General features: G+C 64.9%; 1 protein-coding gene across 9 annotated transcripts in view; it reads right to left on the bottom strand.

The window, feature by feature from the left end:
- The window catches only part of MAD1L1 (mitotic arrest deficient 1 like 1), a 238,739-nt gene that overhangs the window by 157,312 nt on the left and 53,486 nt on the right, over positions 1-27,941 (bottom strand). Inside the window, exon 1 of one of the 9 annotated variants that reach the window (XM_069569620.1) lies at positions 17,689-17,916. The exons of the other annotated variants lie outside the window; for them this stretch is intronic. Within the exon in view, the coding sequence (XP_069425721.1) occupies positions 17,689-17,723 (35 nt within the window). The 5' untranslated portion in view covers positions 17,724-17,916. Of the gene's footprint in view, positions 1-17,688; positions 17,917-27,941 lie in introns of those variants that run through there. 9 annotated transcript variants of the gene reach the window in all.

Here is a 27,941-nt window from a genome sequence, read left to right as displayed (position 1 = left end):
ACACAGCAGAGGGCGCACGTCTCCACCCTGGGTGCAGACAGTGGTTCTGGCCTCGGGTTTCTTCTGCCCCAAGTGAAATTCACCGCGCTGGAGGACTCTGTAAAGTGCCCGGACACACCCACACTCGTGCTGTGTCAACCGCCACAGAGCCCACGGCGTCTGAGCCGCGCCCAAGCAGGCCCATCTGTCTCCTCGTGGCCAGGGCACAGCTGGCGGGGAGGTTTGTGAGAGGGGGTGGGCGTGGGCCGGGGCTGGGGGCTCCAGCTGTGCATACTTCCACCTGGGCCGGGCTTCTCAGAGACCGGATGCGAGGACAGCAGCCTGCCCAGGCTGGGCAGGGCGCTGGACAGCCGCCTGGGGGCAAGGGAGGCAGGGCGGCTCGGCCAGCGGTGTCTCCCTGCACCTTCCCGCTGCCGGCCGGCCCAGCGCGCAGCTGCCTGCCTGCGGCCTCGCAGCCGGAGGCGTGTGGGGTGGCGCGGCCCCTTGCCGTGCCGCTGGGAGGTGCCACTGAGGGGGCCCGGCGGCTCGAGGGCAGCCTGGCGGCTGGGCAGGACTGCCCGGTGAGCGCTGTTCTCGGCTGAGGCTGCAGGGGGAGAATTAGCGGTCCAGGGCACCTGGCGTGCGCTGAGCACCTCCAGCCCCTAACCCAGCTGCCTCCGCCCCTGAAGAGCGACGAGCCCGAGGGGTGAGCGGGGGACCCGGGTCGGCACTGGCGCCTGCCCCGTCCTGAATTCTGCAGCTGCCCATGCGGGTGAGGAAGCGAGGGCCCCTGAGCTGCCCCTGAGCATGGAGAGGAGGATGCAGGGGACGCCCAGCCCTGCCTGGGGAGCTCAGGGCAAGCCAGGGTGGAGCTCAGTCCTGAAGACGGGGGCGGCTGGCGAGAGCGGTGACGGCGGGAGGGCGTGCAGTGGCTCGGCTCTGCCACGGGGAAGGATGCTGGGGATGGGGGTGGGAGCGTAGCTCTGACAAGGGCTCTGGGCTCTGTGTGCAGGACAAGTGGGCCCTTCAGGGGACCTGGGGCGAAGCAGGTAGAGTCGGGGGGCCAGAGGAACCGGGCAGAGCTGGGGAGACCACCGCTGTCTGACATGCAGTCTCTGTGATGAGCACGGACTAACTCCCAGGACTGAACAGCGATGAACGTGAGGTTCAGTGGTGAGGTCCCCTAGAAGCAGGCGGTCTGGTGGGGCCTCAGCACCCGCAGGAGCCTTCGCCCTGGGCGTGAGCAGCGCCGGGCGGGGCGGGGGGCAGGACCCAGGAGTTCAGGGAGGAGCGGGCCAAGCACCCAGGCCCGTGCAGAGGAGTCGGATGCAGCCTCCTCCCCCCACACCTGCGGCGAGCCCACCTCCACTGTGAGCCCCCGCTCACTGCCCCTCTCTGCCTGAATTCCGGTGGGCGGGTGTTCAGTCCTGTAGATGAGCGTGGCCCCAACCGTGTGAGGCATGGTGAGGGGCTGCCCCCAGGGTGGGCTGGGCCCCATCTCCCCGCAGGCCTACCAGCCCAGTCCTTCACCCACTGCTTCTCACTGGCCACCCCAGGGGAAGTCCAGCTATCCTCTCCTCCAGGAGAGGCCCATCACCCCTGGGAGGAGCTGAGGGGCCGGGACCCCTGCGGCACCCCTCAAGGTCTGGTCCCCACTTTCTGACCTTGGGTCACGTGTAGGGGGTGTCTCCACACTCGCAAGGGCGGCACAGACCTTCCATCAGGAGGACTTCTCAGCCCTCAACGGCGGGGGCTCAGGGTCGCTGCACTAGGGGTCGACCCCCAGGCGGGCGGGACACCTCCACTTGACTGGCACGGGCTGCGGCCCACAGGGCCAGCGGGGTGGGGGCGACGGGCCCGCTGAGGGCATGGGCTGCCCAGAGCCTTTGTCCCGAGGGGCTCAGTCCCAGCCCGTGTCAGTGTTCCCTCAGGCCCCTGCAGGCCAACAGCGGGCTCTGGTGCGGACCCTTGGCCTCTGGGCTCCCACTAGGGGAGACCACGGGCGTCGGTGGCGTGAACGAGCAACGCGCCCTGGGGGCGGGACTTCTGCTCAAGGCCTAAGCCTGCCCTGCCAAGCTCACTGCCCCTGAGTCCATGGGTGGAACGGGGCCTTGGAAGGGCCACGTACTGGGGGAGTGGTTCTGCCGGGGTCGTGGCCCCAGAGTGCTCTCCTGCTGTGCTCCCGGGGCACCTGGAGCTCGCCACGCAGCACGGCGACCATCTGTCTTACGTCTGTGGGCAGAGCTCCCAGCAGGGGAGGGAGCTGGCAGGCCCACAGGTGGTCTGTGGGTCTCAGGAGCCTTAGCCCAGGTGGGCATGGCAGCTGGCTGGTAGAAGCAGAGAGGAGCGGGCTGTGGTCTGCCCGGAGCCCGGCACCCCGCCCGCCAGATGCCCAGCTGCCCCGGGGCCCTGGCTGACCCGGCCAGGGTGGGTCCCTGACTGGCATCCTGCAGCACTTCCGCTCCAGGAGCAGTGGGTGACCCTGGGTCCTGGGCTGGGGAGGTGGTATGCAGACTCATGGGAAATGGGGCTCCACCAGCAGCAGAGGCAGGAAGGGGCCAGCGGGGGTGCAGGGGGCAGTGGCCATGGTCCTCGGGGTCCAGGTTTTGGTCAGCAGCCAGACGGGCAGCGTGGAGAGCCATGCTTCTGACCAGTGGGTGGACAAGCTTACCCCGTGTGTGCGTACGTGTACACACACACACACACACACACACACACACACACGAAGGTGGGCCGTCCGCTCCCTGAGCCTCCACTCCCTCGACTCTACACCCATCAGGCCACTGCCCTCCGGCCCCTCGGCCTGGTTCGCTTGGGGCCTAGTGGCAGAACGACCCACCTCCCCCCAAGGTGGGCAGGCAGGACACTGGCTTTGTTCCTGGTGGGTCTGGAGTCAGAGGCTGGGGGTCCTGGGACACCGCCTGCCACGTGGGGATGTGCCCTGTGCAGTGGGTGAGCCGGGGTGACCCGGGGCCCCCCCAGCGCACGCTGTTGGCGGGAGCAGGGCCTGCTACCCGCGTGGCGGCTGTCCAGCTGCCTCAGCCATGGGCGCACTCAGGCCGGGCACCCGCTGAGAGCGGCGCTCGGGGCCAGGGGTCTGGGGGACGAGTGGAGGCCCAGGGTGCCTCCCCTGCTGAGCTCGGAGGAGGGGACTCCGAGCAGGCTGCCCGCACTGCCCAGAGGCCGGGTCGGGGCCCAGAGCCAGGCGGGCGGCTCCAGGGGCAGAGGCAGTGCCCTGGTGTGAGGAGGGGCCCAGCAACCGCCTGCCTCCTGGCTGTGCCCGGCTCGGCCCCAGAACAGCTTGCGGGGATCGGCTCTCCACAAGCCCTAGTAGTGTCTGGAAGTGGCGAGAGAGGAGCCGGGGAGGCAGGGTTGGGGGGGGAGGGCCTGGGAGGCCTCCAGCCTGGAGGGGCCCCGGCTCCGCTTGCAGAGCCCACGTGCGCTGCGCCACATCGCCACTGCCCTCTATCGTGCCACTGACAAGCACAGGTCCCAGGTGTCCACGGCTATAGCGCCATGTTGGGGCGGGGGCGAGCGCACTGCCGGGCTGCAGACACACCCCAGAGCAGGCTACTGCTGTAGCCGGGCTGGGGGCCGGGGGTTGGGGTTGCCTGCCCAGCTGGGGCTCGGACCCCAACACAGAGCCTAGACTCTCGCTCTGCGCCGGCGGAGCGAGTCCTGTCGCGGCCAGGAAGTGGCCCCGGGTTGGGCAGGGGCCTGGTGCACGCGGGGCTGGGTCCTGGGGCAGGTCTGGGGTGGAGTCCGCAGACGGAAGGCTGAGGCCCGGGGCCAGTTGGCTGGGGGCTGGGGCGGGGCTTCCCCCCGGGGCGTGGTGGCCTCCACCCCCTGTGGTCCTGTGCCCGCCTGGCCTTGCCGCCCGCCCCTGCCACCCGCCCCCGGGCTCAGCTATGAGCTCTCGCCTGGCCGTGCGCTCCGCCGCTGGGAGGCACTGAGAGGCAGCTTCCGCCCACGGTGGCCTTGGCCTGTCAGTTCACAGCGGGGGCGCTTTACTGCCCTGGGCAGCCCCCACCCTGGGCGGTGGCCCCCGGGGCCTCTGTGTGAGCCCTGGGCACCGGCCGGCTCGTGGAGGGCCTCGTGCAGGACATGGGCCAGCGTCAGTGGTGACCTGAGGCACCTACGGGGACCACGGGCCCAGCGCCAGCAGGCGCGCCTCCTGGGGCTGGGCGTCCAGAGGCCATCAGGGGCCGCCCTGACCACGAGCCCCGCCAGGGGGTCTTGGCAGCCGGCCCTGCACAGACCTGAGGCCTGGGCCCCAGGCTCTCCTGCAGCTCCACCATCCTGGCCGCAAGCCCCCCGCTCTGCCTCTGCGGGCCAGGGAGGGACAGGACCCCGCCGTGTGACCAGCCCAGCTGCCGCGAGCTGCGTCCATCCTGCAGGAGGTGAGCTTCCTGACCGAGCCACCAGCAGATGCCGCCACGAAGAGGCAGCCCCGGTGACCCCAGGGACAGCTGGACTCAGACCTTCGGGGACCCCACTTCTGTGACACCCCAGCCTGGCCCAATGAACTGCTGGGGGGCTCTGGGAATCCTCCCTGGGGCTGCCAGCTCTGGGTGAGGGGCCAAGACTGCAGCCCTGCAGTCTCCTTGGGGGGGAGTAGGGAGAGGGCCGCGCTGGCCACTGGGTGGCCCCGGAGCACCCTGAGTGCTCCACAGAGTCGCTGGGGATGGGGTGTCCCAGAGGGGGCAGAGACAGAGCCTTCCTGGAAGCGAGGGTGACGCTGCCCATGGCCCCAGGTCCTGTTTCTGAGCAGAGGGTCTTCCCAGGCCTGCCTGCTGTCTCCTGCCCCTTCGGGCATTGGTGGGAGCGGGAGGGGAGGGTCCTCACCCTGACCCCCGCCTGGCGCGGGGTTTCAGACGTGGTGGTGACCCCACAAAAGGCAGGGATGCAGTCGGCACGGACTGCAGGGCTACCGCGCCCCTCCTGATGCTGAGAGGACAGCTTGTGAACACAGCACACGGCCGCCCTGCCAAGTGGCCTCCGGGTCCTGACGTCTGAGCCTGGCTTTGCAGCTGTTCTGCCCGTTTCCAGGAGGACGCTGGCGGGGCCCTGAGGTCCACTTGAGAGGAGGCCTCGAGTGTGGCCGGCCTGGACTGGCGGGGGCGACAGATAGTCCTGGGAGGCCGGGGCGCTGTCCAGCCAGCCGACTCCAGGGCAGCCCATTGCTCTCCAGCTTCCTCAGGCACCGACCCCGCCTGTGGCCCTCACTGGGCCCCCTGGGTGCCACCCTCCCCATCTGGGCCTGACTGGAGGTGGGAGGGGTGACCCCCCTAAAGACAAGGACAGGTCGGGCAGGCCCATCCCTTGCCCACGGTCAGGAGAGCCAGTGAGACGTTGAGCCCAGTCAAGACGGGTAGCTGTCAGGACCCCGCTGCCCGTGTCCTCCGCAAACCGCCCGCTTCCAGCCTCAACCCCGCCTGCCACCCATGGAAGGACAGCCCTCAGGACCAGGCCCTCGGCGAGGCAGCTGCTCCGGTGCAGGAGCAGCCCCCGAGTGCAGCGTGTCCGTCCAGTGCAGAGACCCGAGAGAAGGCCCAGCAGGCTGGGGGTGAGGAGAGCGGGGACGGCCAGCCGACAGAGGGAGGGCTCCGCACAGGCCTGGGAGGCCGCGCAGAGCGGGTCAGCAGGAGCGCACGCCTGCTGCGGGGCCAGCGTCCGGAGACGAGTCCATGGGCAGTGGGGTGGGCGGGTGGTGGCCTGGCACAGACAGGGTCTGTGGACAGACGCACCCCACCTGGCGCAGCCTCGGCGGGCGGCTGAGCAGAGCCTGTGTCCACAGGCTGAACAAGCAGGCAGCGGGCCGTAAGCACAGCCGAGTCCCTCAATATCACAGGAAAAACGACCCACAGGAGGCTAGGACCGTCCCAGCAGGAGCCGGGGCTCCCTGGGAAAGTGGGCGACTCTGTGACGGGCAGGGAAACACGAGTTCAGAGAGAGGAACAGCGCTCAAAGCAGGAGGGCGGCAAACGAGAAGGGCACGGGAGCCAGCTCGGAAGACCCCACAGCCCGAGGCTCGGACCACCCGAGCAGGCAAACCAGCACACACGGCCAAAGCGACCGACCAAACAAACAGGCAGGAGGAGGGGCAGGCCCTCCTCTGAGAAGCCCGAGGGACAAACGCAGAAGAATCGAGGGAGCTGGGAAACGGCCCCAGCGATGCAGGCTGCAGACGGCCTGGCAGCGCGCGCTTCAGAGCAGCGGGCCAAGTCGGGAGGATGTGAGGTGCCCGCACGGCCGCGGGAGGCGCCCCAGGACATGTCTCAGTCGGAAGGGGACACCCGGCCTTCACTGGGGGAGCCGGTGACCAAGGCCAGCGGCCCCCGCGCCTGAGCACGCCGATGCCGAGCACCCCGCCACACACCTGAGACGCTACCGCGCCAGCTCTGCGCTTCCGCAGCCCAGCCTGGCGGCGAACAAGAACCGCTCACAGCCTGGCCTCGGGGCGCCCGACAGCACCCGGCCAGGGCTCTTCAGGAGAGCCGAGGGCGTCAAAGACCGGAGAAGAGCAAGCCGTCCTGACGCCAGAAGCCAGGAGGCGCGGCTCGCTGACAGCGTGGGGGCCTGGCCTGGGAAACCGGCGAAGCCCCAGGGGAGCGCGAATGCGCGCAGCACTGCGGCTGCGCAGGGCGCGGGGCTCGGCGGGCTGAAGGCCGCCCGCCATGCCCGAGGGCCCCGGGCACCAAGGGCCTCTGGGCGGCCTCCGCCTGTCTGGGCTCCCTGGGCACCGGGGTCCTCTGGGCGGCCTCCGCCTGTCCGGGCTCCCTGGGCACCGAGGGCCTCTGGGCGGCCTCCGCCTGTCCGGGCTCCCCGGGCACCGGGGTCCTCTGGGCGGCCTCCGCCTGTCCGGGCTCCCTGGGCACCGAGGGCCTCTGGGCGGCCTCCGCCTGTCCGGGCTCCCTGGGCACCGGGGTCCTCTGGGCGGCCTCCGCCTGTCCGGGCTCCCGGCCCTGGGGGTGGAGCCGGCCCCGAGTGCCATGCACAGGCCCCAGTCTGGCCTGCACGTAGACACCTCCCCCTGCGTGTGCACCACGGACCATCAGCCCAAGCACAGCGGACGTGAGCGTGCACGGGGCACCTGAGTCACGCGGTGGACCCGGGGACAGCACACAGCCCTCAGCACTCCTGGGGGTCCCTCTCCCAGCCAGCACCACAGACACGGTCACTGCCTGCAGCCTGGGCCCTGCCCAGGCCCCGTCACCCAGGAGGCCTGGCTGGGCGGTGCACGGTGTACCCCTGGCCCCCGGAGCCAGCCCAGTGGACGGCCCTCCCCCAGAGCAGCGCTGTCGCTGGCCACATGGCCTTCGAGCCCGCAGCGACTCCGCAGGTTACAGGGAGACTGCAGAGGGCCCACCCGGCGTTCTGCCGCCGTGGGGGTCGCGGCTTATTTTCAGCAGCAAGAGCATCTCCCGGGCGCATGTTTCCTCGCTTCCTGCATCCCTGTGCAGACCGGGGCGGGGAGTCCTTGCTGCGGACGCCAGACTCCTCGAGCGCTACCTCGGCATCGTGCCCCCGGGACACGCCCCCAGCCAGCCGTGCTGCTCTACGAACCCCGCACAGCCCAGGGTCAGCGAGAGCACACCACGGGCAGGGGGCGCTCAGCCAGGCAGGGCCCTTCTGCCTGGTGGTCCACAGCCCGCCCCACCCCCTGCACACCTGCCCCTCCCCACTCCTCTGTGGGGGGACGCCACCCGCCTCCACCCACCCCTCCTGACACGGCGGAACCCCGGGCAGGGCCGTCCCGGCACACCTGCACTTCAGCTGAGGCCGAGCTGGAAGATGCCCCTCCAAGGGGCTCCCAGGCATGACCCTGGGCCCTGCTGGGGTGCCTGGGACCCCAACACTCAGGAACAGAGCCTCCCCCGGTGCTGCCCCTGCTCCACGCCCCTCCCAGCACCACCTCCAGGCACCACAGCCGACGCCCAGGGAGGAGCCTGGGTCACTCTGTATGCCTGGGTCCGAGCCAGCCCGGATGACCCCATTCCCCGCAGGCCTCTCCTGGAGGCCACAGACTCCGTGACCCACACGTCCAGTGAAGCCCAAGCATCTGGGCAATCCTGGTCTCCTCCCCTGCTCTCTTGACGAAAGGTACCTCCAGCCACACGGGCTCAAACCCAGACACACAGGAGCCCCTGCTCTCTGCCCGCTGCCCATCCCCAGAACCACTTCCTTCCAGCCAGCGGCCGCTTCTCTCCACTGGCTGCCCCCGCCCAAACGACCCACCCGAAACATTACTCCAGATGACACGCCCTGTAATGAAGCAGAGGTCCGGTCGAAACCCCTACCTTCCCCTCAGCCCCGCTGAAGCCTGTCAGGCCTGGGAGACCCCGGGGTGCCCAGTCCTCCTCCGTGAGGCGGGAGCTCTCTGAGCCTCTGACAGGACAGTTCTCAGAAGCTGCCTTAACACCAGGAGCTGTGTCTTGCATCGCTGTTTCCCCAACACACAGAGAAGAGTTTTTTTCACACAGAAAACATTATAATTATTCTGGCTCACCATTCCAAGACGGATCTGTGAACAGGAGCACACGTGAGGAGAGGCGAGCGTGTGCAGGGGGAGAGAGAGGAGGAGTTCGGGCTCGACGCCACCCCGCAGTGTCGGGGGCCCAGAGAGGCCACCCTGTGACACCCCAGGGCGGATGCGGACATGCCCTCAGGCTGGCACAGCACCAGCCCAGGGGCCCCACGGAGAGCAGGGCTGAGCTCAGCCCAGGGGCGGCCTCCTTGGCACCAGGACGTGCTCACAAACACGTGCGAGCACACAGCCAGGGCCTGGATGGATGCACACACCCAGCACTGGGGGCGTCATGGGGGGCAGCGGTGAGGGCGGCTGGGCCAGGGTGCTGCTGACGGGCAGCTGCTGGCGGCCGCTCCTAACACAGGGGTGCCTCCCTGGGGGGCCGGGGGCGGCACCCGTCCTGGAGCCTGAGGGCCCTGGCTGGTCAGGGTGGGCCTCATGAGCTCCTGTGCACAGATGGGGTGCCTGCCAGTCACGGCTGGTACAGGGCAGGGCGGGCAGGCCTCTCACTCGGCTGCACAGGCTCCAGACCCACGCCGGCGAAGCACAGGCTGGCCCGGTGGATGGCCCCTGCACGGTGCCGTCTCCAGCTCTCCTCCCTGATGGGGAACCAGCCCTTTGGTGCTTCCTCTGGCTCTCGTGGGATGGTGTTCATCCCGCCCTGGGCACAGGGAAGCAGAGAAAACAAGGCGGACGCCAGGACTCGCGTCCTCGTGTGTGGACAGCAGCCCCAGGGAAGCAGGGGATGGCGCCAGCCTGAGGGCGGGAATGAAATCAGTAACCTCCCCGCAGAGGCTCCGGGGCACCAGCAGGAACCTGGCCAGCGGGAGAGCCTGACAGCAAGTGACGCAGGGACACCGGGGCCGCGTCTGTGACTGAAGCCAGCACTAGCCTCCCAACGGTGAGCAGGGGAGCCGTCCTGTGTTCACCGGGTCAGCGACAGCTGGTCACCCGCCGCAACCAGGAGGGCGCCACCGAAGCCCCTGGCCGTCCCAGGGTCTCCTAGGCTGGCAGGAGCCTGGCTGCTTCAAGGATGCACCCTGGGGAGAGACTTCAGTCCCAGGGAAGAGCAGCCTGAGTGCTGCGGCGTCTCCAACCAAGACTCGTGGGGCACTCGGTGCTGGGGAGGGGGCTGGAGGCAACTAAGCCCATTTCAGAGCAGGCTTGGCAGGAGGCGCCGAATCGATCGGCTCCCCCCAGCCGTGAGGCCCCGCAGGTAAGGGATCAATCAGGCAAAGGCTCCCATCTGTTCCCGCTGAGCCGAGAGGCAGAGCTGTTTACCATTCACGCCCAGAGACGAGTAAATAAGCCAACAGCTGGTCAGCACCCTGTTTCTCTGGCAAAGCGTGGAGGTTTCTTCAAGACAGCCAGCGCCCCTGCCTGGCCCTCCATTAAGACATGGACCAGCACAGACCACCAGGAGCCGTGCTCACCACTTTGGGAGGCGGGGGCGGGTGCAGCTCAGCTCCAGCTCTGAGAGCCAGGGGGCCCTGGGGTGCAGCCTGCACCCAGCCCAGCCACCCAGTCCACAAAGAGATAGCACCGGGAGCAACTGGAGGTCCACGCTGCCCCGATTTGGACGCTGCAGAGCTGGGCCCAGGCGAGCGGAACGGGAGCCGTGACACCTCGGAAGGAGCTGGGGCCACTCCCAGGTCCCCACCCAGGGCTGCCTCAGTGCCCAGGCAAGACCCAGGGCCATGAGGACCAGGCACACTGCAGGCAGCCTGGGCTCGGGCCCTCCTAACCCAGGGTGGCTGCTGGGGAGGGCAACACACCACAGCCCGCCCGTCCCCCCGCGGCCACCCGCCCACTGGCACCAGGGGTCACCGAAAGCAGGGCCTTCCTCAAAGCAGCTGGGGGCCTGTATTTCCAGGACAGGATTTCGACACAGAGTTTAAAACAGCCTCTGTATATTTATGAGTTCTCACCCATCCACGAGAGCCAGAGACGGGTCTGGTTAACTGAGCTGGTGACAAACCCCTCCAAGGGACAGGGTTCCTAACTGGGAAAAGACAGCTGTGGGGCTCAGAGGCGCCCACACAGGAGCTGGGGTCAGCTGCGCACCCAGACGGGAGAGAGGCTTCCTCAGGAGGCAGGCAGAGCAACATGAGGCCCAGACACTGTTGGAACACCGGCTCGAGCTTCTGCCCCGGTTTCTATCCAATGGTTCCCAGGATCTTCCTGGCAGCTCTTGAAATAAACTAAGGAGATTATATCAAGAGAGTCCTGACATTTGTCCAGCCTTAAAATCTCAATAAAACAGATGACCTGAAAAGCTAGCTCAGAGCATCTATTCAAAAGCAAGCCAGCATTCGGCTTCTGGAAGCAGCCAATTAGCCCTGGCCGCTGTCCCTCTCCCTGCTGACACCGGTGCTCCTACAGACAGATAAGAAGGGACGACGCTCCTGAGCTACTTCCTGCCTAGCACCACTCCTGCCTGGGGACAGAGGCTGGCCGGGCACAGGAGACCCAGGCAGTTCTACCGGACTTCTGTGTGGACTGCGGCAGCCTCTCATCTGTGAACTGGGGTTCAGAACCTCCACGCAGGCCCCTGGAGCTGCAGAGATGCAGCGAGATGATGAAAGTGAGAGTGGACAAGAAGAAGGGTTTCGTAGAAAAAGCAAGAGCATTCCAAAAAAAAAACTGACTTCAGCTTCAGCGACTACGCTAAAGCCTTTGACTATGTGGATCACAACAAACTGGAGAATTCTGAAAGAGATGGAAATACCAGACCACCTTGCCTGTCTCAAAGAGCCTCTTGATGAAAGTGAAAGAGGAGAGTGGAAAAGTTGGCTTAAAACTGAGCATCCAAAAAACTAAGATCATGGCACCCGGTCCCATCACTTCATGGCAAATAGACAGGGAAACAGTGGAAACAGTGGCTGTCTTTATTTTCTTGGACCCCCAAATCACTGCAGATGGTGACTGCAGCCATGAAATTAAAAGACGCTGGCTCCTTGGAAGAACACCTATGACCAACCTAGACAGCATATTGAAAAGCAGGGATACTGCCGACAGAGGCCAGTCCAGTCAAGGCTATGGCTTCTCCAGGGGTCATGCATGGACGTGAGAGCAGGACCATAAAGAAGGCTGTTGCTATTCAGCCACCAAGTCGCATCCGACTCTTCGCGACCCCACGGACCGCAGCACGCCGGGCTTTCCTGTCCTTCACCATCTCCTGGAGTTTGCTTTAATTCACGTCCATCGAGTCGGTGATGCCATCGAGCCATCTCGCCCTCTGCCGCCCCTTCTCCTCCTGCCCCCAATCCCTCCCAGCATCAGGGTCTTTCCAATGAGCTGGCTCTTGGCATCAGGTGGCCCAAGTACTGGAGCTGAAGGCTGAGTGCCGAAGAACTGATGCTTTCAGACTGCGGTGTGGAGAAGACTCTTGAGAGTCCCGTGGGCCGCAAGGAGATCCAGCCAGCCCATCCTACAGGAGATCAGCCCTGAATATTCCCTGGAAGAACGATGCTGAAGCTCCAATCCTTTGGCCACCTGATGGGAAGAACTGACTCACTGGAAAAGACCCTGATGCCGGGAAAGACTGAAGGCAGGAGAAGCGGACAACAGAGGATGACATGGTCGGATGGCGTCACCGACTCAATGGACACGAGTTTGAGCAAACTCTGAAGACTGAGAAGAAAAAGTTCAGACTTAACCACTGAACAGCAACAACTGACCCAAAGTTCCTGTGAGAAGCAACTCAGAGGCTCCCAGTTCACTGATCCAAATATTCAAATAACTAGACACAAAAGTGGATCAAGAAACAGGCAGCTTCAAATCTCACATTTGAAAACAATGAAGACTCAGGCACCGACACACGCGTGGAGCGGGGCGAGGACACGCAGGATGGGGCACAGGCGCTGGCCCTGGCGGGTCCTAGGGCAGCGCAGTCCCAAGGCTGGGTCGGGAAGAGGGGGAGGGCAGTGCGAGCGGCAGCGCGGAGCCATCGCCGCCGCCGCGCGCATGTGGGCCCAGCCAGGCGTCCAGCGCAAGGCCACGCCAGGCACCCTCTCCTCCGAAAGCCCCGAGCCAGAAGGCCCAGGATAACTTCTGAGGACCGCCTGCTGCTACCAGTCTCTGCTCTTAAACCCAGCTTCAGCGAGTCACGCCACCGAGGACGTGGTGACGGCCCAAGGGCAGCGTTTAGCACGCTGTCAGCCCCACGCAGACGCCAGAGTGACCTGCCAGGCGGGGCAACAAGCACACTGCCCGCCTTCGCGGGGGCTTCGTTAGAAACCACAGACCTCAAAATAAATAAGCCCAGCTCCACAAGGTTGGGCAAATCAGCTGATAAATGGTGCTACCGTACATCTAACAGGGCCTCTCGAATGAAAAGCCAACTGAAACGGAGGCTCTGTAGTAAAGCAGTCCGCGTGAGGAATGCTGCGGGCCTCACAGAGCAGCCCGAAGGCCACGTGTCCAGCGAAGAGAGCACAACTGCGGCAGGACCCTGAACCCCGGTTTCAGGGTCTCCCCGACAGGAGGGCATCATTTGTGAAGAGGAAATGACAACCCACATCAGTATTATTGCCTGGAGAATCCCACGGACAGACGCAGCTGGGGGCTAAAGCTCATGGGGTCACAAGAGTCGGGCGTGCCCCTCCCGACAGCGCCGGGAGCCGCCGGGAGCAGGGAGGCAGGGCTGGGAGTGTGCAGGTGAAGTGGGCCGCTCAGGAGGACGCGGGCGGCTGGGAGAGGCACCCGGCCGCCACGCCCGCAGCACTTCAGGGAGACGCCTGGACAACCCACCAGTCACCATGGCTCTCGGGGATGAATTCCCTCAGAGCTGGACCCAGAAAACTGCCCGGTGGGGTCAGCTAAGACTGAAGGGTGCTGGGTGCCCACCAGCCCCACCGCCCTTGAGGCCTCGCTGGGCCTGAGAGCGTCAGATGGGGCAGCCGGACGGGGGGACAGCCAGCCTCGGCTCTGTCCTGGACCTCCCAGCACTGGCCCCGGCCTCGGCTCTCAGCCTCCCCCAAAGCCTGAGGACGGATGGGTCCAGCTCCTGGCACAGCAGGGGGCCACCACAGCAACGCCAGTCAAGGTCCTGACACACGAGGGTGCCCAACAAACACGATGCATTTTAATCCCATTCATTAGCTACAAGAATGTGCTGAGGCTACTTCAGTTCACAGTAAATTCAGCATCTGGCTTGGACCAAGGAGCTGGCTCCTTTCCACGGAGAGCTCCGGGCGCTGCGGAAGGGTCCCCCAGACTGTTTCCAAGTCAATCAGGTTTCCTGAAGCCGGACGACGGCTCTGCCCTGCATACATCCTCCACAGTTCTCTGGTGACGGACGGCTTCGGCTCTCTGGGGCTGGACGGCACGTGTCGCCCACTGGCTCAGCAGCCCCTGCAGCAGGAGGCCTGCCACCTTCCCTCGCCACTCCACCTGGGCACCGCGGCTCCACGGCTGAGCGGCCCGGGGACAGTCCGGGATGTGATGCCGCCCCCCAGGGCCGGGGCATGAGGGATGCCGCCAGCCGGGACCTGGGCACTCAGCTCTCACAGGGCAGTCGCTCCTCAGGAGGACTCTTGAAGCCAAAATTCAAGCAGCCGTTTCGAGAGGGTGACAGTCAGAAGCAGCTCTGGATGACCTCTCTGACGGGAGCTGTTTAATCAAGAGTCCTTAGCGCAGGCGGGCGGCCTCTCGGGTGGCATGGGACGCGGGGCTCGCTGGAGACAGCAGACACAATTAACCTCCAGGGTTAAGGAGGAGACCGCACAGTCACAGGGAGGCCGAGGGCTTGGCCCCGAGCCTCCGCCGTCGTGGGCCCCGGCAGTCACTCCGATGAACGCCCCGGGCTACCGGCCAGGCTGCCCGCGGGCGCGGAGCCCCCGCTTCCCTGGAGCTCCAGGACCACCCCGTTCACCCGCAGGCGCCCGACGGCCACCTCGCTCTGCTGGCCGGGGAGCGCGAGGACCATCCTCCGTGGCCCCAGTAGGAGGCAGCTGCTCTGCCTGCCTTCGTCCCCACTTCCCTCCCCACGGACGCAAGTCCACGGGAAGCAGGAGGAAACCCCAGCGGCCAGCAGGGGCGGCACACCACCCTCTCGGGGCTGCAAAGGGCATGTGGGGTCGCAGGGGAGGGAAAAGTGCTGCTGGAACCGACCCCCACCCCCGCAGAGCAAAGGCCACAGCTGCTGCCCCTGCCGGCGCCAAGGAGACGGACAGGACAGGCCCCGCAGAGTCAACGGGGACCCAGGGCAGGCAGCATTCTGACCATCTTTCTAGCTCAGAGCCAGAGGGAACTCAGCTCCAGGGCAGGCCTGCAGGACCCCTTCAGGAACAGCGAGCCGGCAGGGACCCCAGCCCAGCCAGGCGGAGAGGGCAAGGACACAGGAGGCCGGCAGGAGCAGGGCCGCTCCGCCCTCAGGGTCTGGAGCGTGCTTCCCCAGGGGTGGGAAGGTTCAGCGCTTGCTCTGTAGGGGTGAGAGCTGTGTCTGGGGGGTTCCGGGAGGCACTTATCGAGACCCACTCCTTTCTGGTAACATCCCTCCCCACCATGATCCGCCGATGACAAGGATGCCAAGGAAATCTGGTTTCGCAACGGTAAGTCACAGGAAACCCCGGGCGTTTCTTCTCGCCCAAGGAGAAAAGCAGTCACCCCACAGCCCCAGAGGCGCCGTCGGCACATGGACAGGCGGGCAGACACGCCCCCCCGGGGCAGGAGGAGACCACACAGCAGACCACAGGACCAGCGGCTCACAGCGGGAGAAGCAAACGGAGCTCCCCGGTTCCTGAGAGCCCGCAGGGGCCTGCAGCCTCCCCAGGGTCCTGTGTGCAGCCACCGACATCAGAAGAGCAGAGAGGCGGGCACCCCGGTGCCTCGGGCTCCACCTCCCAGGGCCCCTGGGCCAGCAGAGGAGAGCAGGGACACCTTCACCAAGAGGCCGCGCCCAGGGTTTCGGACAGAAGAGCAGGCCACGGGGGCCCAGGGCACCTCCACCTTGTAGTGACTTCCCTCCACCGTGCCGGCCTCCTGAGGGCCACTCAGGCTCTCTGCGGTCCGCCCATCACAGAAGGCTATGGAGCCGACGGAGCTGAGACGCCCGCGCCCCACCCCAGGGCATCCACAGTGAAGAAGTGAGCTCCACCTGCAGGCGGGACGTCAGGGGGAGGAGGAGCTGTTCCCCCGCCAGCAAGCACACGCAGCAGCGTCTCTGAGGAGCGGGCGAGCAGCGAGTCAGGAGGCTCCAAGGGAGACGCAGGTGCAGCATCTTGTCCTGCCCGGCTCGCTCCCGGCACCGCGGGCCCAGCCCTCTCCTGACCTCCTCCCAGGGCGCAGCGGCACCCACGCACTCCACACGCCCGGGCAGCACGTGGCCTGGCTGCCCCGTGCCCCTCCTGTGCCCCTCCTGCCTGCCAAGTCCAGGCCGTCACAGAGAGGGCGGGACATGGCCGGGAGGACCGAGGCCTCAGGAGCTGCAGGTGCCTCGAGGGCCAGTCACGTTTGAAACGCAGCTCAATCTCGGAGGACAGGGTTAACTGGCTGGAAAGGCACTTGTGAAGGTATTTTACAATTAATGATAAGATACATTACAGAGTAATTACCCAAAAGGTCATGGATATTTAAACAGATCACAAAATTGCTCCAAAACACCCTCTCCAGAGCAGCTTTCCTGGATGGCACCCCCTCAGACTGCGTATTGCCCTCAGAGGCCCAGGACACCCTCCTGGGCACCCCGAGTCCCAGGCGGAGACGGCTGGAGACCTAGCTCCGAGCCAGAGTCCTCTTCCAGCCTCACGCGGGAGGGGCAGGCGACCAGGCAACCAGAGCTGAGAGACCCGAGCCCCGCCCGGGGGGCACCTGCAATGAAGACGGCACCCAGGAGAGGACCTTGTCCTTCCCGCCCCCTCCCTTGGGAGGCCGGGCCAGGGCCATGTCAGGAAGGCTCCACGGAGGCCGGACCCAGAGGCTTGAGAACGGAAGGGCAGGCGTGCATTCTGAGGCTGCCAAGGCATGGTCCCCCTCGTCCCTCCAGCTTTATGAGACAAATATTAAAAACGGCTTATACATAATAGAATCTGTTACATTTATGGCGAGAAAATATGGAAAGACAATAAAATTAGCAAGCACAGAGGTGAGAGAACACTAAACAGCCTCGGCTCTCCAACAGGAACAGAGAAGGGACAGTCACAGATCTTAAACTGAAGGCATCTGACCCGATTCGAAATTCGAAGTTCCATTTTTCCTCCCCGCTGAGCCCTGTTCCAGGGGGGCCTGCTTGGCACGGGCAGCCCCGCCAGGGTCCCCCAGCTCACGCTCACAAAGGGGGCCTGGCATACCCTGCTGGCACCGGCGGGACCCTGGGCTTTGGTCTGGGAGACGCCCCAGCAGCTCGGGTGTGTCCCTGCCCCACCCCTCGTCCCGGCCTCTCTCCCCCGTGACCCCAGCGCCCCGCCCTGGGTCCCAGCGGCTGCGGCACACCAGGCCAGAAGCCCAGCATGGTGTGGCAGCCGCACCCACCCCTGCGCCCTGGCCCAGCGGGTCTGCGTCCACAGACAGCAGCTGGCAGTCACCCGGGCCCAACACCCCCGCCAGCACAGACTGAGGCGCCTGGCCACACCCGACGCGCCACCTGGAACGGCTGCCACGGCGCGAGGGGGGGCCCACGCCCCCCGACTCAGCGGAGCCTCCCCTACGCCCCCAAGCCACCAGGACAAGCTGTCCGTGCTTGCCTCAAGACCCAGACCACCAGGACAGCTCCTTCTCCAGGCCCATCTGTCTTGCTTTGCTGTAATTAAGCCGTTATTTTTAAAGCAGTTTTGGTTTGCAGCCTCCCACCCACTCTCCCCTAACACCCACTGCAGCGTACGGCGCCGGCTACGCAGTGAGCGGACTCACTACTATGTGTCCATTAGGGTTCAGCTGTCGGTCTGCATGTTCATCAGGTTCAGAGAAATACACGATGCTATGTAGCCCCATTCCTGGGTCATGCAGAGGAGTTTCACTGTGCCAAAAACTTCTCCAGCCCTCCACCCCCCAGGCCAGCCCCGGTAACCCCGCGCCCCTGCCGTCCCCCGACCGCCGGGCGCGTGGAGCCGGGCCCTGTGTGCGGCTGCACGTCGGCGTCTCCCACTTCACGACGTGCATCTACGGCCCCACCGCGCCTCCTCACGGCCTAGCGCACTCCTTTCTGCTCTCTGGATGTGTCAGGCTACCCATCCACTTACTGAAGGACGTCTTGGCTGCGCCTGTGTTCCGGCATTTATCAAAGAAGCTGACAGAAACACCTGTGTGCAGGTTTCCATGTGGACCTAAGTTTTCACATCTCAGGTAAATACCGAGGACCCTGCGTCCTGGAGCGCAGGGGAGCACGCGCACTTCTCTAAGAAACACCACGCGGCCTTCCAGAGCGACTGCACCACGCTCACTCCCGGCGGCGACGGGGCCCTGTCGCCCCGCACCCCCGGGAGCGCTGGGCGTTGCCCCCGGCGGCGATGGGGCCCTGTCACCCATGTGCCCAGCCCTGCCCATCCTAACAGGGCTGTGCTGGTATCTCGCTGTTGTTTTAATCTGTCTCTCCCTGATGACCCAGTGTGGGAACCTCTCATATGCTTACTTGCCTCTGTCTGTCTTCTTTGGTGAGGTGTCTGTTCAGCTCTTTTGCTCATTTTTTAACTGGGTTGGCTTTTACTTTTGGATTTTAAGAGTTCCTTTTATATTCTGGACGCCAGTCCTCTAGCATTCACAGGTTTTGCAAATAGAGGAGACCCCTGGACAGCGCAGGTCTGAACTGCACAGCTCCACTCGCATGCGGGAATTCTCGGCAGTACAAGCCAGAGAAGTCCTCGGCCTGCGGCTGGCTGGGGCCTAGGACGCAGACTCGGAGTCACGCGGGCAGCTCCGGCGCTGCCCGAGGGCCCGCTGTGCCTTCCCCCCGCCTGCGGCTTGTCTCTTCATTCTCTGAACAGCATCCTTCACGGGGCTGAACTTCATGGTTTTAGCGAGGTCCTGCTCACCAACTTTTCCTTTCACAGACTGTGGCTCTGACGCTGCTTTTGGGAAGTCACTGCCCAGCTGAGAGTCAGCTACACCCACTCCCCCATCTTGCACAGCAGCCGCGGCTCTGCGTGTTACACTGAGGTCTGTAGTGCATTCTGAGCTGATCTGTGTGAGAGCGAGAGGTCTGCATCGGACCCACGTGCCTGCTGAGGCGGCGGACGCGCGGTGGCCCCAGCACCTTTGCTGAAATGACTGCCTCTGCTCTCTCACCAAAGCGCCGCCTCTCCCCAGGCGCTCCTGGGGCCTCACTCTGCCCCACAGCTGGCCGCCTGCTCCCCCCGCAGCACTGCACTGCCCCGGTTTCTGCGGTCTGGGAGGCCTGGGGGGTCTGGGGGGCCTGCGAGGTCTGGGAGGCCTGGGGGGTCTGGGGGGTCTGGGGGGCCTGTGGGGTCTGGGAGGCCTGGGAGGTCTGGGAGGCCTGGGGAGCCTGCGGGGTCTGGGGGGGTCTGGGAGGCCTGCGGGGTCTGGAGGCCTGGGGGGTCTGGGAGGCCTGCGGGGTCTGGGAGGCCTGGGAGGCCTGCGGGGTCTGGGAGGCCTGCGGGGTCTGGAGGCCTGGGGGGTCTGGGGGGTCTGGGAGGCCTGCGGGGTCTGGGAGGTCTGGGGGGTCTGCGGGGTCTGGGGGTCTGGGAGGCCTGCGGGGTCTGAGAGGGCAGGAAGGCTTGTCCTTCAACCTTGTTCTTCTCCTTCGATGCTGTACTGCCTGTTCCCGGGCTCTTGGTCTTCACACAAACTTTAGAGTCGGTCTGCCCATGTTTTGATTAGCCCTGTATTCAGTACACACATCATGCTGAGAAGAGCTGACAAGATGACAAGATTGAGTCTTCCTGTCCATGAACATGGAGTGTCTCTGCTTCAGACCTTTGGCATCTCTCCTCAGACGTCTATGATTTTCCTCATTAGACCTTGCACAAGAAGTCTGTTTGGTTTTTACTTTAGAATCTGTTTTGGTGCTAATATAAGTGACATAATGTTCTGAGTTTCAAACTAAATGTTCATTGACTTAACTATATTAACCTATGGCCTGCAACCCTGCTACAATCGCTTATTAGTTCTAAGAGCCTTTTGCTTGAGTCTCTGGGATTCCTATATAAACAATCATATCATCTGCAAACAGTTTTATTTCATCCTTCCTCCCACTGTGCACATCTTATTTCCTATTTCTGGTCTTACTGCATTAGCTAGGATTTCCAGTATGAAGTTAAATTGGACATCCTTGACTTGTTCCTAAGTCTTGGCAAGAAAGCCTCTAGTTTCCTACTTGGATGAAAGATGGAAATGTCTGACAAGAAATCAGCCTCTCTGTCCACCACAGGATAAGTAAAACTCTGCCGCTTAGACAGCAGCCGCCACCACTGAGTGAGCCCAGCAACTGTCTGGGGAGGCCATGTCCTCTCTCGCTAAGGGCTACTCCTGGACCCCCAAGTCTTATGCCCTCCAGGCACATGGCGGCTCCCCCTGTGCTCCAAGGGCCCCAGTTCTTAACGTGACCAGGAATCAGGTGGGAAGCAACCTGGAGCAAGGCGGCCTCCCACACTGACCATCGGGAACAAGAACAGCTGGAAGGGGGAGGTGGGAGGGGGTTCAGGATGGGGAACACGTGTACACCTGTGGCGGATTCACGCTGGTGTATGGCAAAACCAGTGCGATACTGTAAAGCAAACAAAAAGAACAGCTGGAAGGAAACCAGCTCTGCTGCTGAGGACCTGAGACACACCCCTGCCACCCTGCCACCCCGCAAGACTGGCTATGCTCAGAGACAGCAACAACCCTTTCCGGGAAGCACCACAACTGGGGAAAGCTTCTCAGACACTTAATGGCTGGTGTCCTTGAATTTCAGGTGGAGGAATGTGATAAAATGCCCGCATCCTTAGAGAGCAGCCCCCTCCCCACGCTCCACCCCATCTCTGCCCCACGTCCCTCAGGCGAGAGGGGGGGCCCCGCGGCCGCTGAGAGCCAGAGGACCAGCCTGCAGAGGTTTGCCGAGTGAGGCAGGGGAGTGCCCGGGACTGCCTGGCGCGCCAGAGAGCAGCTGTGCCACACTGCACAGTGAGAACCAGCGTGCGCTCTCCTGGGCTTGTTCTTCCAAACAAGCCAGCACCAGCGGGGTGTCACGGCTGAGTAGGAAGTTCTGCGGCTCAGGGCTCCCAGAGTTCACACAAAGTGTCAGGAGACGAGAGCAGCGTCAGAGAGACGCTGAGACCCCTCCTGCACGGAAGTCGAGGGGCACAGAAAACCCGAGCCTCAGGCCCGAGGGCCCCACCTTCGACCTCCGCAGACAGCCGGTCGAGGGGGCGACCATCTGCACGGGCCCCTGCCATGAGCGAGTCTCTGCTCGCCCCGGCTGGCCGCCCCGAACCCCTTCCAGTGAGACACGGAAGCGGGAGCTCCAAAGCACCGAGAGTCAGGGGCCAACCACAGGGTCTCTTCACCGTCTCCTCACCCAACGGGAGCAACACTCGAGGACTGCGCACTTGGGCTCATCCACGCGCTTGTGGGAACCCAGGCTCCAGCGCACCTGTGGAGGGGCCAGCACAGAGGGCCCTGCCCGCCTCCCCAGGGTGGAGGCGGCCCCAGCGCCTCTTCAACCGCAGGGGCTTGCCAGGCGGCGTTTCTTACTTGAGGCTCTGAGCCAGGCCTGTCCTCTAACAGAACAGTCACAAAGTAGATTAGGGATCCCTGGGCCACCTGCCCGCTGGCTAAGCCTGGCTGCGGACCGTCACCTCACTTTTCTGCGGTCAAAGCCCCGCTGCCCTCTGCCAGGGCTGCACACAGGACAGCTTTCCCTCCTCCGCGTCCCGGGCCTGCGGTCCAAGGGAGGTGTGCCCAGGGGTCCCCTCTGCCTTCAGCCAATGGGGCCAATGCCCCTTGGCCCACAGAGTCAGGTAACTGGCCTGGAAGTGCAGCCTGGCCCTCTGGCCAGGCCTGCCTCCGGTCTCTGGAGGCACCTGCCTCTGGCAACGGCCCACAGCCCTGAGTGTGCACCAGTGAGGGGCAAAGAACAGGCGCACGGGAAGAAGCTGTCGTTCAAACAGTCCCGGAGGCTGGGTGGTGGCTCAGGACACGTCCTGTGAGCCCCAGCAGCCACAAGAAGTCCAGCCAGGGACACCCTAGTCCATGCCGCGTGAGGTCCCCACGTGGAGAGAGGCAACAACCGCAGCTGGGGAGCCGCGCCTCCGACACCCTGGTCTCCGGAGGCCAGGCGTCCACTTGGCCAGGCTGACGGAAGCTGACGGCACCTCAGCTCACGCGTGGGCTCCCAGCAGAGCCCTCACCAAGTGACTGTCACTCGCTCTGTCTCTAAGAAAGCCAAGAGAACGGGCGATGCCGCAGGTTTCTAGTGCGGGGAGGCGGCCTCCAGGCCGTGATCTCATGGCCACAAGCTCACGAAGATAAAACAGACCATAACCTGCGACTCTGACTTTGTTTCCACTTAGAAAGGCCTCTCTGAGATGATGCGATTTCAGGTGGAGACCAGGAGCTCTGCGTCTGGGTCTAAACAAGCCTCAGTGTCCCCGGGCCCCGAGGACTGTCCAGGCTGCGGCTCTGGAGAGCCCTCCAGAGGCTCCTCTACACGCACCAAGCCACGTGGCTGCAGCCCCGAGGCACCTGGCCACTCCCAGGAGCCATGCCTGGCTGGAGGTCAGACCCCACCGGCCCCTTCAGGTGCCCTTCGAGGGCTCCCCATCCTGGTCAGGGATTGGGGTCTCCAGCTGGCTCCCCGTCACCCACACACAGGAAGCAAAGGCGCGCCCAACCTCACTAGTGGCCCAACGTGAAGAAACGGGAAGGCTGTCCAGCCGGCCGCAGGCCAGCCCCTCACACGTCCTCAGTGACCAAAGAGGAGGGCAGGGTCGCTCCCCCCGCAGAGGCCCTGGCACAGCTGGCCCTCCCGGCCCCGCGCCACACCTGGGGGCAGCAGAACAGCCGAAGGCCACAGCCTCCCCAGGGCCGGGCACTCTCCCCACACCCAGCTGCCCCAAAGGCGCGGCCAGGCTGGAGCCAGGCGCAAGCACTTCTGACAGTGGGCAGGGGGCAGCGGCAGGGGAGGGTCCATCGCACACTCAGGAACAGCCCAGATCCGTCCACCAGAGCCCACCTGGGACACTGTGGGGAGAGGCCTGGCCACGTCCACACCAAACATCCTGACCCCAGAGAGAAGCCGGTGAGGCCGTCAGCGCTCAGGTGGGCCCCCGGGCGCAGCCTCCGCCTCCGCGGGACGGGGAGGCGCCTCCGGGCACGCGCTGCCCCCGCGGCGATCCTCCCACAGCCACCGTCACGGAACTCACCACTCAAACGGATGTCGATTCGGGGATGAGCATTTTTTCCAGTGCATGAATAAAAGGGGGAGTTTCACATTTTATCCACTTCCACATCTCTTTAACAATAAAAACTTATTTAAAAGGCCCATGAATATGTAAATGGCGTTTAAATATGGAAATGCAAAGCCTGCAGGAAAACAGTCTGGGTGTGAAGTATTAGCGCCTCATCTTGCTGAGAAGACGACAGACTGGCTGAGGCGAGGGCGAGGGGCCCAGCCTCTGCTCGTGGGGGGCGGCGCGCAGCCTCATCCCAGGAGCACCTCCGCCAGCAGGTCCTGCCCCTCGGGCCACCCCCAGTGCCTCCCGGCCCCCTGCTCTGCCCTCTCCCATCCAAAGCCACGGACCAAACCGAGCGTCTCTGCCGGCGCAAGCTCAGGCTGCTCACTCTCCCTGGCAGCGTCCACTCTGCCCACCAGGCGGACAGCAGGGAGGGGCGTCCCAGTGAGAGCCACGTCCTCCACGCCACGCAGGGCCAGAGAGCCCATGAGGACAGGGTCACCCTTGGGACGTGAGCGCAGGGACCCCTCCAGAGTCAGAGGCAGGGCATCTGACTACCAGCCATGCTGAGCAGACTCGCCACAGGCCCACCCCAGGCCCAGAATCTTCAGGTCCATGCATGGAGCAGAGGGCCTGAGGGTTGGCCACAGTCCTCAGCCAGCAATGCCAGGGCCTCCGTGGGCCACAGCCCCCAGGGGGTAGCACCCCTGTGTGTGTCCACAGGAAGTGAGCGCCCCAAAAGCAAGAGGCTGACGACCCCTAACAGAACAGAGCCTCCCTCCCTCCAGGGAACTCACGGGGCTTTAGGGGACTTCTCGGAAGACGCTGATGAGAAAGCGGTGAGCAGGCCTCTCTCTGTGCGACAGGAACCTGGGGGGACGAGCTGTTGCTGCTCTAAGCGTGGTCCCTGGACCAGCAGCTTCGGCTCCACAGGCGCCTGCAGGGAACACAGAGCACGGCCGCCCCCGCAGACCTGCCAAGCCTGAGCCTGCGGGAGCCCAGTGCACGGTCTCTGATCTCACTGACCTGGAGAAGAGCTGGGCGCCCAACGTTGACCCCACAGAGACCAGGCAGCAGAGGAGCTGCCGCGGCCAGCGCCAGGGGGGCCTCAGGGATCGCGCTACCCAAGCGCCAACTGCAGCCACGGGCTTCCACACACAGCCCCTGCCTCGCCCTCACACGAGCCTGGGCAAGACCACTGGCACTGCCAGTGGGGTCCCTTGCGGGCCTGGCACCACCAGGACCCTGGCTGGACTGGGTTCTCCCTCAGGGTGGTGGGGCTTGGTCTCAGGGACAGAAGCCAGGCGGCCACAGTCTAGAAAGTGACAGCAGCTCCTGAGGCTCGGAGCTAAGTCAGAACAGCCATCAGCACTGGAGGTCCATGCCCACCCTAAGGGGACGGCGCGGGGCCTCGCCTCCACGCCCCACCCCAAAGGCCGTGCCCACACTGATGGGGAAGCAGCTGGAGGCCCGGAATCCACCGCTCAAGGAGAGGACACAGACACCGCTCCCAGGACGCATCTGCAGAGGGCCCTCACCCGAGGAGCCCCCAGGCCCCGCCCTCCCGCGCGTGCCTAGCCTCTCTAATTGGCCGCAGAATTTATAGCCTGGAATAGTCCTCCCTCCGGGGAGGCCTCCGAGAGGAGGTTCTGAGGTGAGTCAGAGCAAGTGGCTCAGAGGGCTACAGGCACCACCTCACGTCCAAACACGGCACTGCAGGTGGGCGCAGACCCTCAGGCTGCACCCCCACTGCACGGCAGCAGCGACTCTTCCTGCCCCGCATCCCAAGCAAGGAGGGAGGTCCGAGGAATGAGACGAGGGCGTGAGCAGCGCCCCAAGCAAGGAGGGAGGTCTGAGGAATAAGGGACGAGGGCGTGAGCAGCCGGCCAGGAGGGATCTGCTCGTCGCCTCCTCGCTGCCAACTGGGCCAGGAAGCAGCTCTTGGGGCAGCTGTCCCCTCGTTAGACCCAGCCAGAATTGTGGAAAACAACAAAAACCCAGAAAACATCACCCGAGATGACGCGGAGCCGGGGCAGCTACCGGAGGACGGCTGCCCACACCTCCAAGCACGCCCGGGCCCCGGGGCCCCACGAGCGACCAGCCAAGGGCACGCGGCCTGAGTGGGAGCCTCCTGCTCTCCTGCCGTTGAGCCCACGGCCAGCACCTCACAGGGCCATGGAGCCCACACACGCAGGACCACCAGGAAGAACACGTGGAGGCCAGCTGTCAGACGCCTCAGCTTCCACACCTCCTGCCAAAGGCCATCAGGTCGCGCGGCAACAAGAGCTGAGCAGACAGGCAAGCGTCCGTCTCCATCACTGAGAACCCCGGGGCCACCGCTGCAGAGACGGTGATGGCCAGGACGAGCAGGAGAGCTGGCGGGGAGGGCCAGCGCGTCTTCCGGCAGCTCCCTCATGGGACAGGAGCACACCCCCCAACGGCCTGGGGCTCCCATGCCCTTCCTGCCCAGCCCTGCCCCCTCCAGTGGGGACAGAGGGTCAGGAGGCTGCCCCGAGGGCGCACACAGCCATCCCGGCAGGAAGCTGAGGCGGGCTGTCCGGGGCCTGCAGCAGCACCACAGCGCCCCATCTCCGGTCGAGGGAGGTTGCTGGGTCGGGGCCGGTCCACGGGGCTGGGGAACCACGCATGACGGCGGAGCAGAGGGACAAGGCGGAGCCTGGCCCCTCGAAGGCACCCTGGCTGCCTGGCAGGACAGCACGGTCAGGGCCCAGCTGACCCATGCAGAGCCTGCCCTGGGCTCCTGCCAGCCTGACGTCCGGCCTGGTGCCCCAGGACAGGCAGAGCAGAGGCTCCCACGCCACAGGCCTCACTCTGCCTGCCTGGCACACCCCCATGCGCTCAGCCAGACCACTCATCCATTCCCTCACTCAACCAGAGGGCCCAGGGAGCACGCGGGGAGCGTGGTGAGGGCAGGCGGGCACAGTGCCGTCTCAGCCAGAGGCAGCAGGAACCGGGCAGGCAGGAGCCCGGCAGGGAGGGGGCGGGGGCAGGGGCGCATCCCAGGCCAGGGCGCCGGGGGGACGGAGCCGGCTCACGCCCGCCTGCCCCACAGACGCCCGTGTCCAGGGCGAGGAGGATCGCAGAGCGGCTCTCTGGCGTCTCTGGCCACCTGGTCAGCCGCAGGCTGTGGTGGCGTTGCATCCCCACCCACCTAGAAGGGGCGCCCCGGTCTAGGCGCTACCCTGGCTACAGCCCGCAGGCCAACCGCCCTCTCCACGCTGCGCACACTTTAACAGACCTCAGCGTCCAAAGCTGCATTTCCGCTGCTGTTCTGCCAAGTTCTCCGGCGACATGAGACGCAAGACCATGTCCACAAGCTCTTACCAAAACCCCACCCTGTCTTTCTGTCTCACCTGCCACAGTGGGCCCATAGCAAACACGGCACCCCCATCTTTCAGGTGTGCCCACGTGTGCAAGCTCTTCCAGCCTCTGTCTGCCCCCTCCCCACCCCGCCACACACACACACACACACACACACACACACACACACACACGCTATACCTGCTCAACACACACACACACACAAAAGATATACCTGCTCAACACACACACGATGTACCTGCTCAACACACACACACACACACACACACACACGCTATACCTGCTCACTCCTAACCTGCCTGCTGGGAAACTCACCACTGCCTGCCCTGCGCTACCCTGAAGTCACGCTTTCCCCAGGGCTCCGGGCGCTGCGTGCTAAGTTGCTTCAGTCGTGTGCGACTCTGCGATCCCATGGACGGTAGCCCGCCAGGCTCCTCTGTCCATGAGATTTCCCAGGTAAGAACACTGGAGCGGGCCGCCACGCCCTTCTCCGGGGCATCTTCCTACCCAGGGGCTGCGCCTGTGTCTGCTGCGTCTCCTGCGTCGGTAAGCGGGGTCTTTACCACGAGCGCCACCTCGGAAGCCCCTGGCACTGCCCGGCTCCTCAAACACTAACAGCTTGATGCCAAGGGCTCTTCTGAGACACGTATAGCCCAGAGCGGGGAAGACTGATCTTCAGGACAAACTGCAGTCATCAGAGCAGCCCAGAGCTGGAGCGTGCGTCGGGTGTGAACAGGCGGAGTGAACAGAGGGACCAGCGCCTCACAGAGCCAGACTCAGCAGGCGCGCACAGTGCGTGGCGGGCAGAGCCCCCGAGGCTGCTCAGCTTCCCCTCACCCGCTCCCACAGCAGGTCCCCCGGATCTGCACCAAGGGCCTGGCCGGACACATCACTCCTGCAGGCCCATGACGCACGGCTCCACTGCAGAGAGCAATGCATGGCAAAGGGTTTTCTGCAGCCACACCCAGCCCCTCTCCAGGTCCTGGCTCCAGCCTCAAATAATGACATGGAGCTCCAGGACAAACCTGCCTCCACGGCTTCCTAGCTGTCTGACACGGGGCTCAGCACTCTGCTGGGGGGCAGAGACAGCACCATCATGCAGGGCTCAGGGGAGACACCATGAGCCCGCCACCCCTGCACAGAGAAAGCCTGCACCCTCAGCACGGCCCCTTAGGGACCAGGACCAGCGCCGGGTAGCCACGGGTGAAAGGCAAGGCTCCTTGGGCTGCGATTAAACCCCAGTCCAAAGGCGGGCACCGACAGGCAGCTCTTACCGGCGACCAACAGCGCCTCTGGGGCTGTCTGTCCCAGGAGGACCACGGTGCGGGAAGCGGGGACCAGCCCACCGGGCCAGGGCACCCTGCTCACAGAAAGGCCCGCCAACAGCAGCTCCCCCCAAGGTCGCCCAGCAGGACGTCGGCTGGAACTCAAGGCCATGGAGGACTTCCCGGCGCCACCCGCAAACCACCTGTTTCCTGAGCGTGGCTGACGCTGAGGCTCCTCCCACCATCTCACCTCATCCTCAAAAGAGCCCCCAGAGCCTCCAGCCAGAGCGCGCCTGCCTGGAGCTGGGCAGAGCCCAGCTTCCACTTTCCTGCCAAGGCACCTCTCCTGGTCTAACCTGGATTCTGCCCAGCTGCCTTCAAAGACTCGAGGGAGTGACATCAGCCCCTCCCACCTCGCAAGGTCTCCTGGCCTCCACAGGAACACACCCGGCGCAGCAGCGCTGTCATGCCCACAGCCCTCCGTTCTGCGTGGCCAGG

Source organism: Ovis canadensis, chromosome 24 (genome assembly GCF_042477335.2).
Source record: "Ovis canadensis isolate MfBH-ARS-UI-01 breed Bighorn chromosome 24, ARS-UI_OviCan_v2, whole genome shotgun sequence".
NCBI classification, from domain to species: domain Eukaryota; kingdom Metazoa; phylum Chordata; class Mammalia; order Artiodactyla; family Bovidae; genus Ovis; species Ovis canadensis.
Note: the sequence above shows the minus strand (reverse complement) of the source record. Positions and strands in the feature narration are given on the sequence as shown.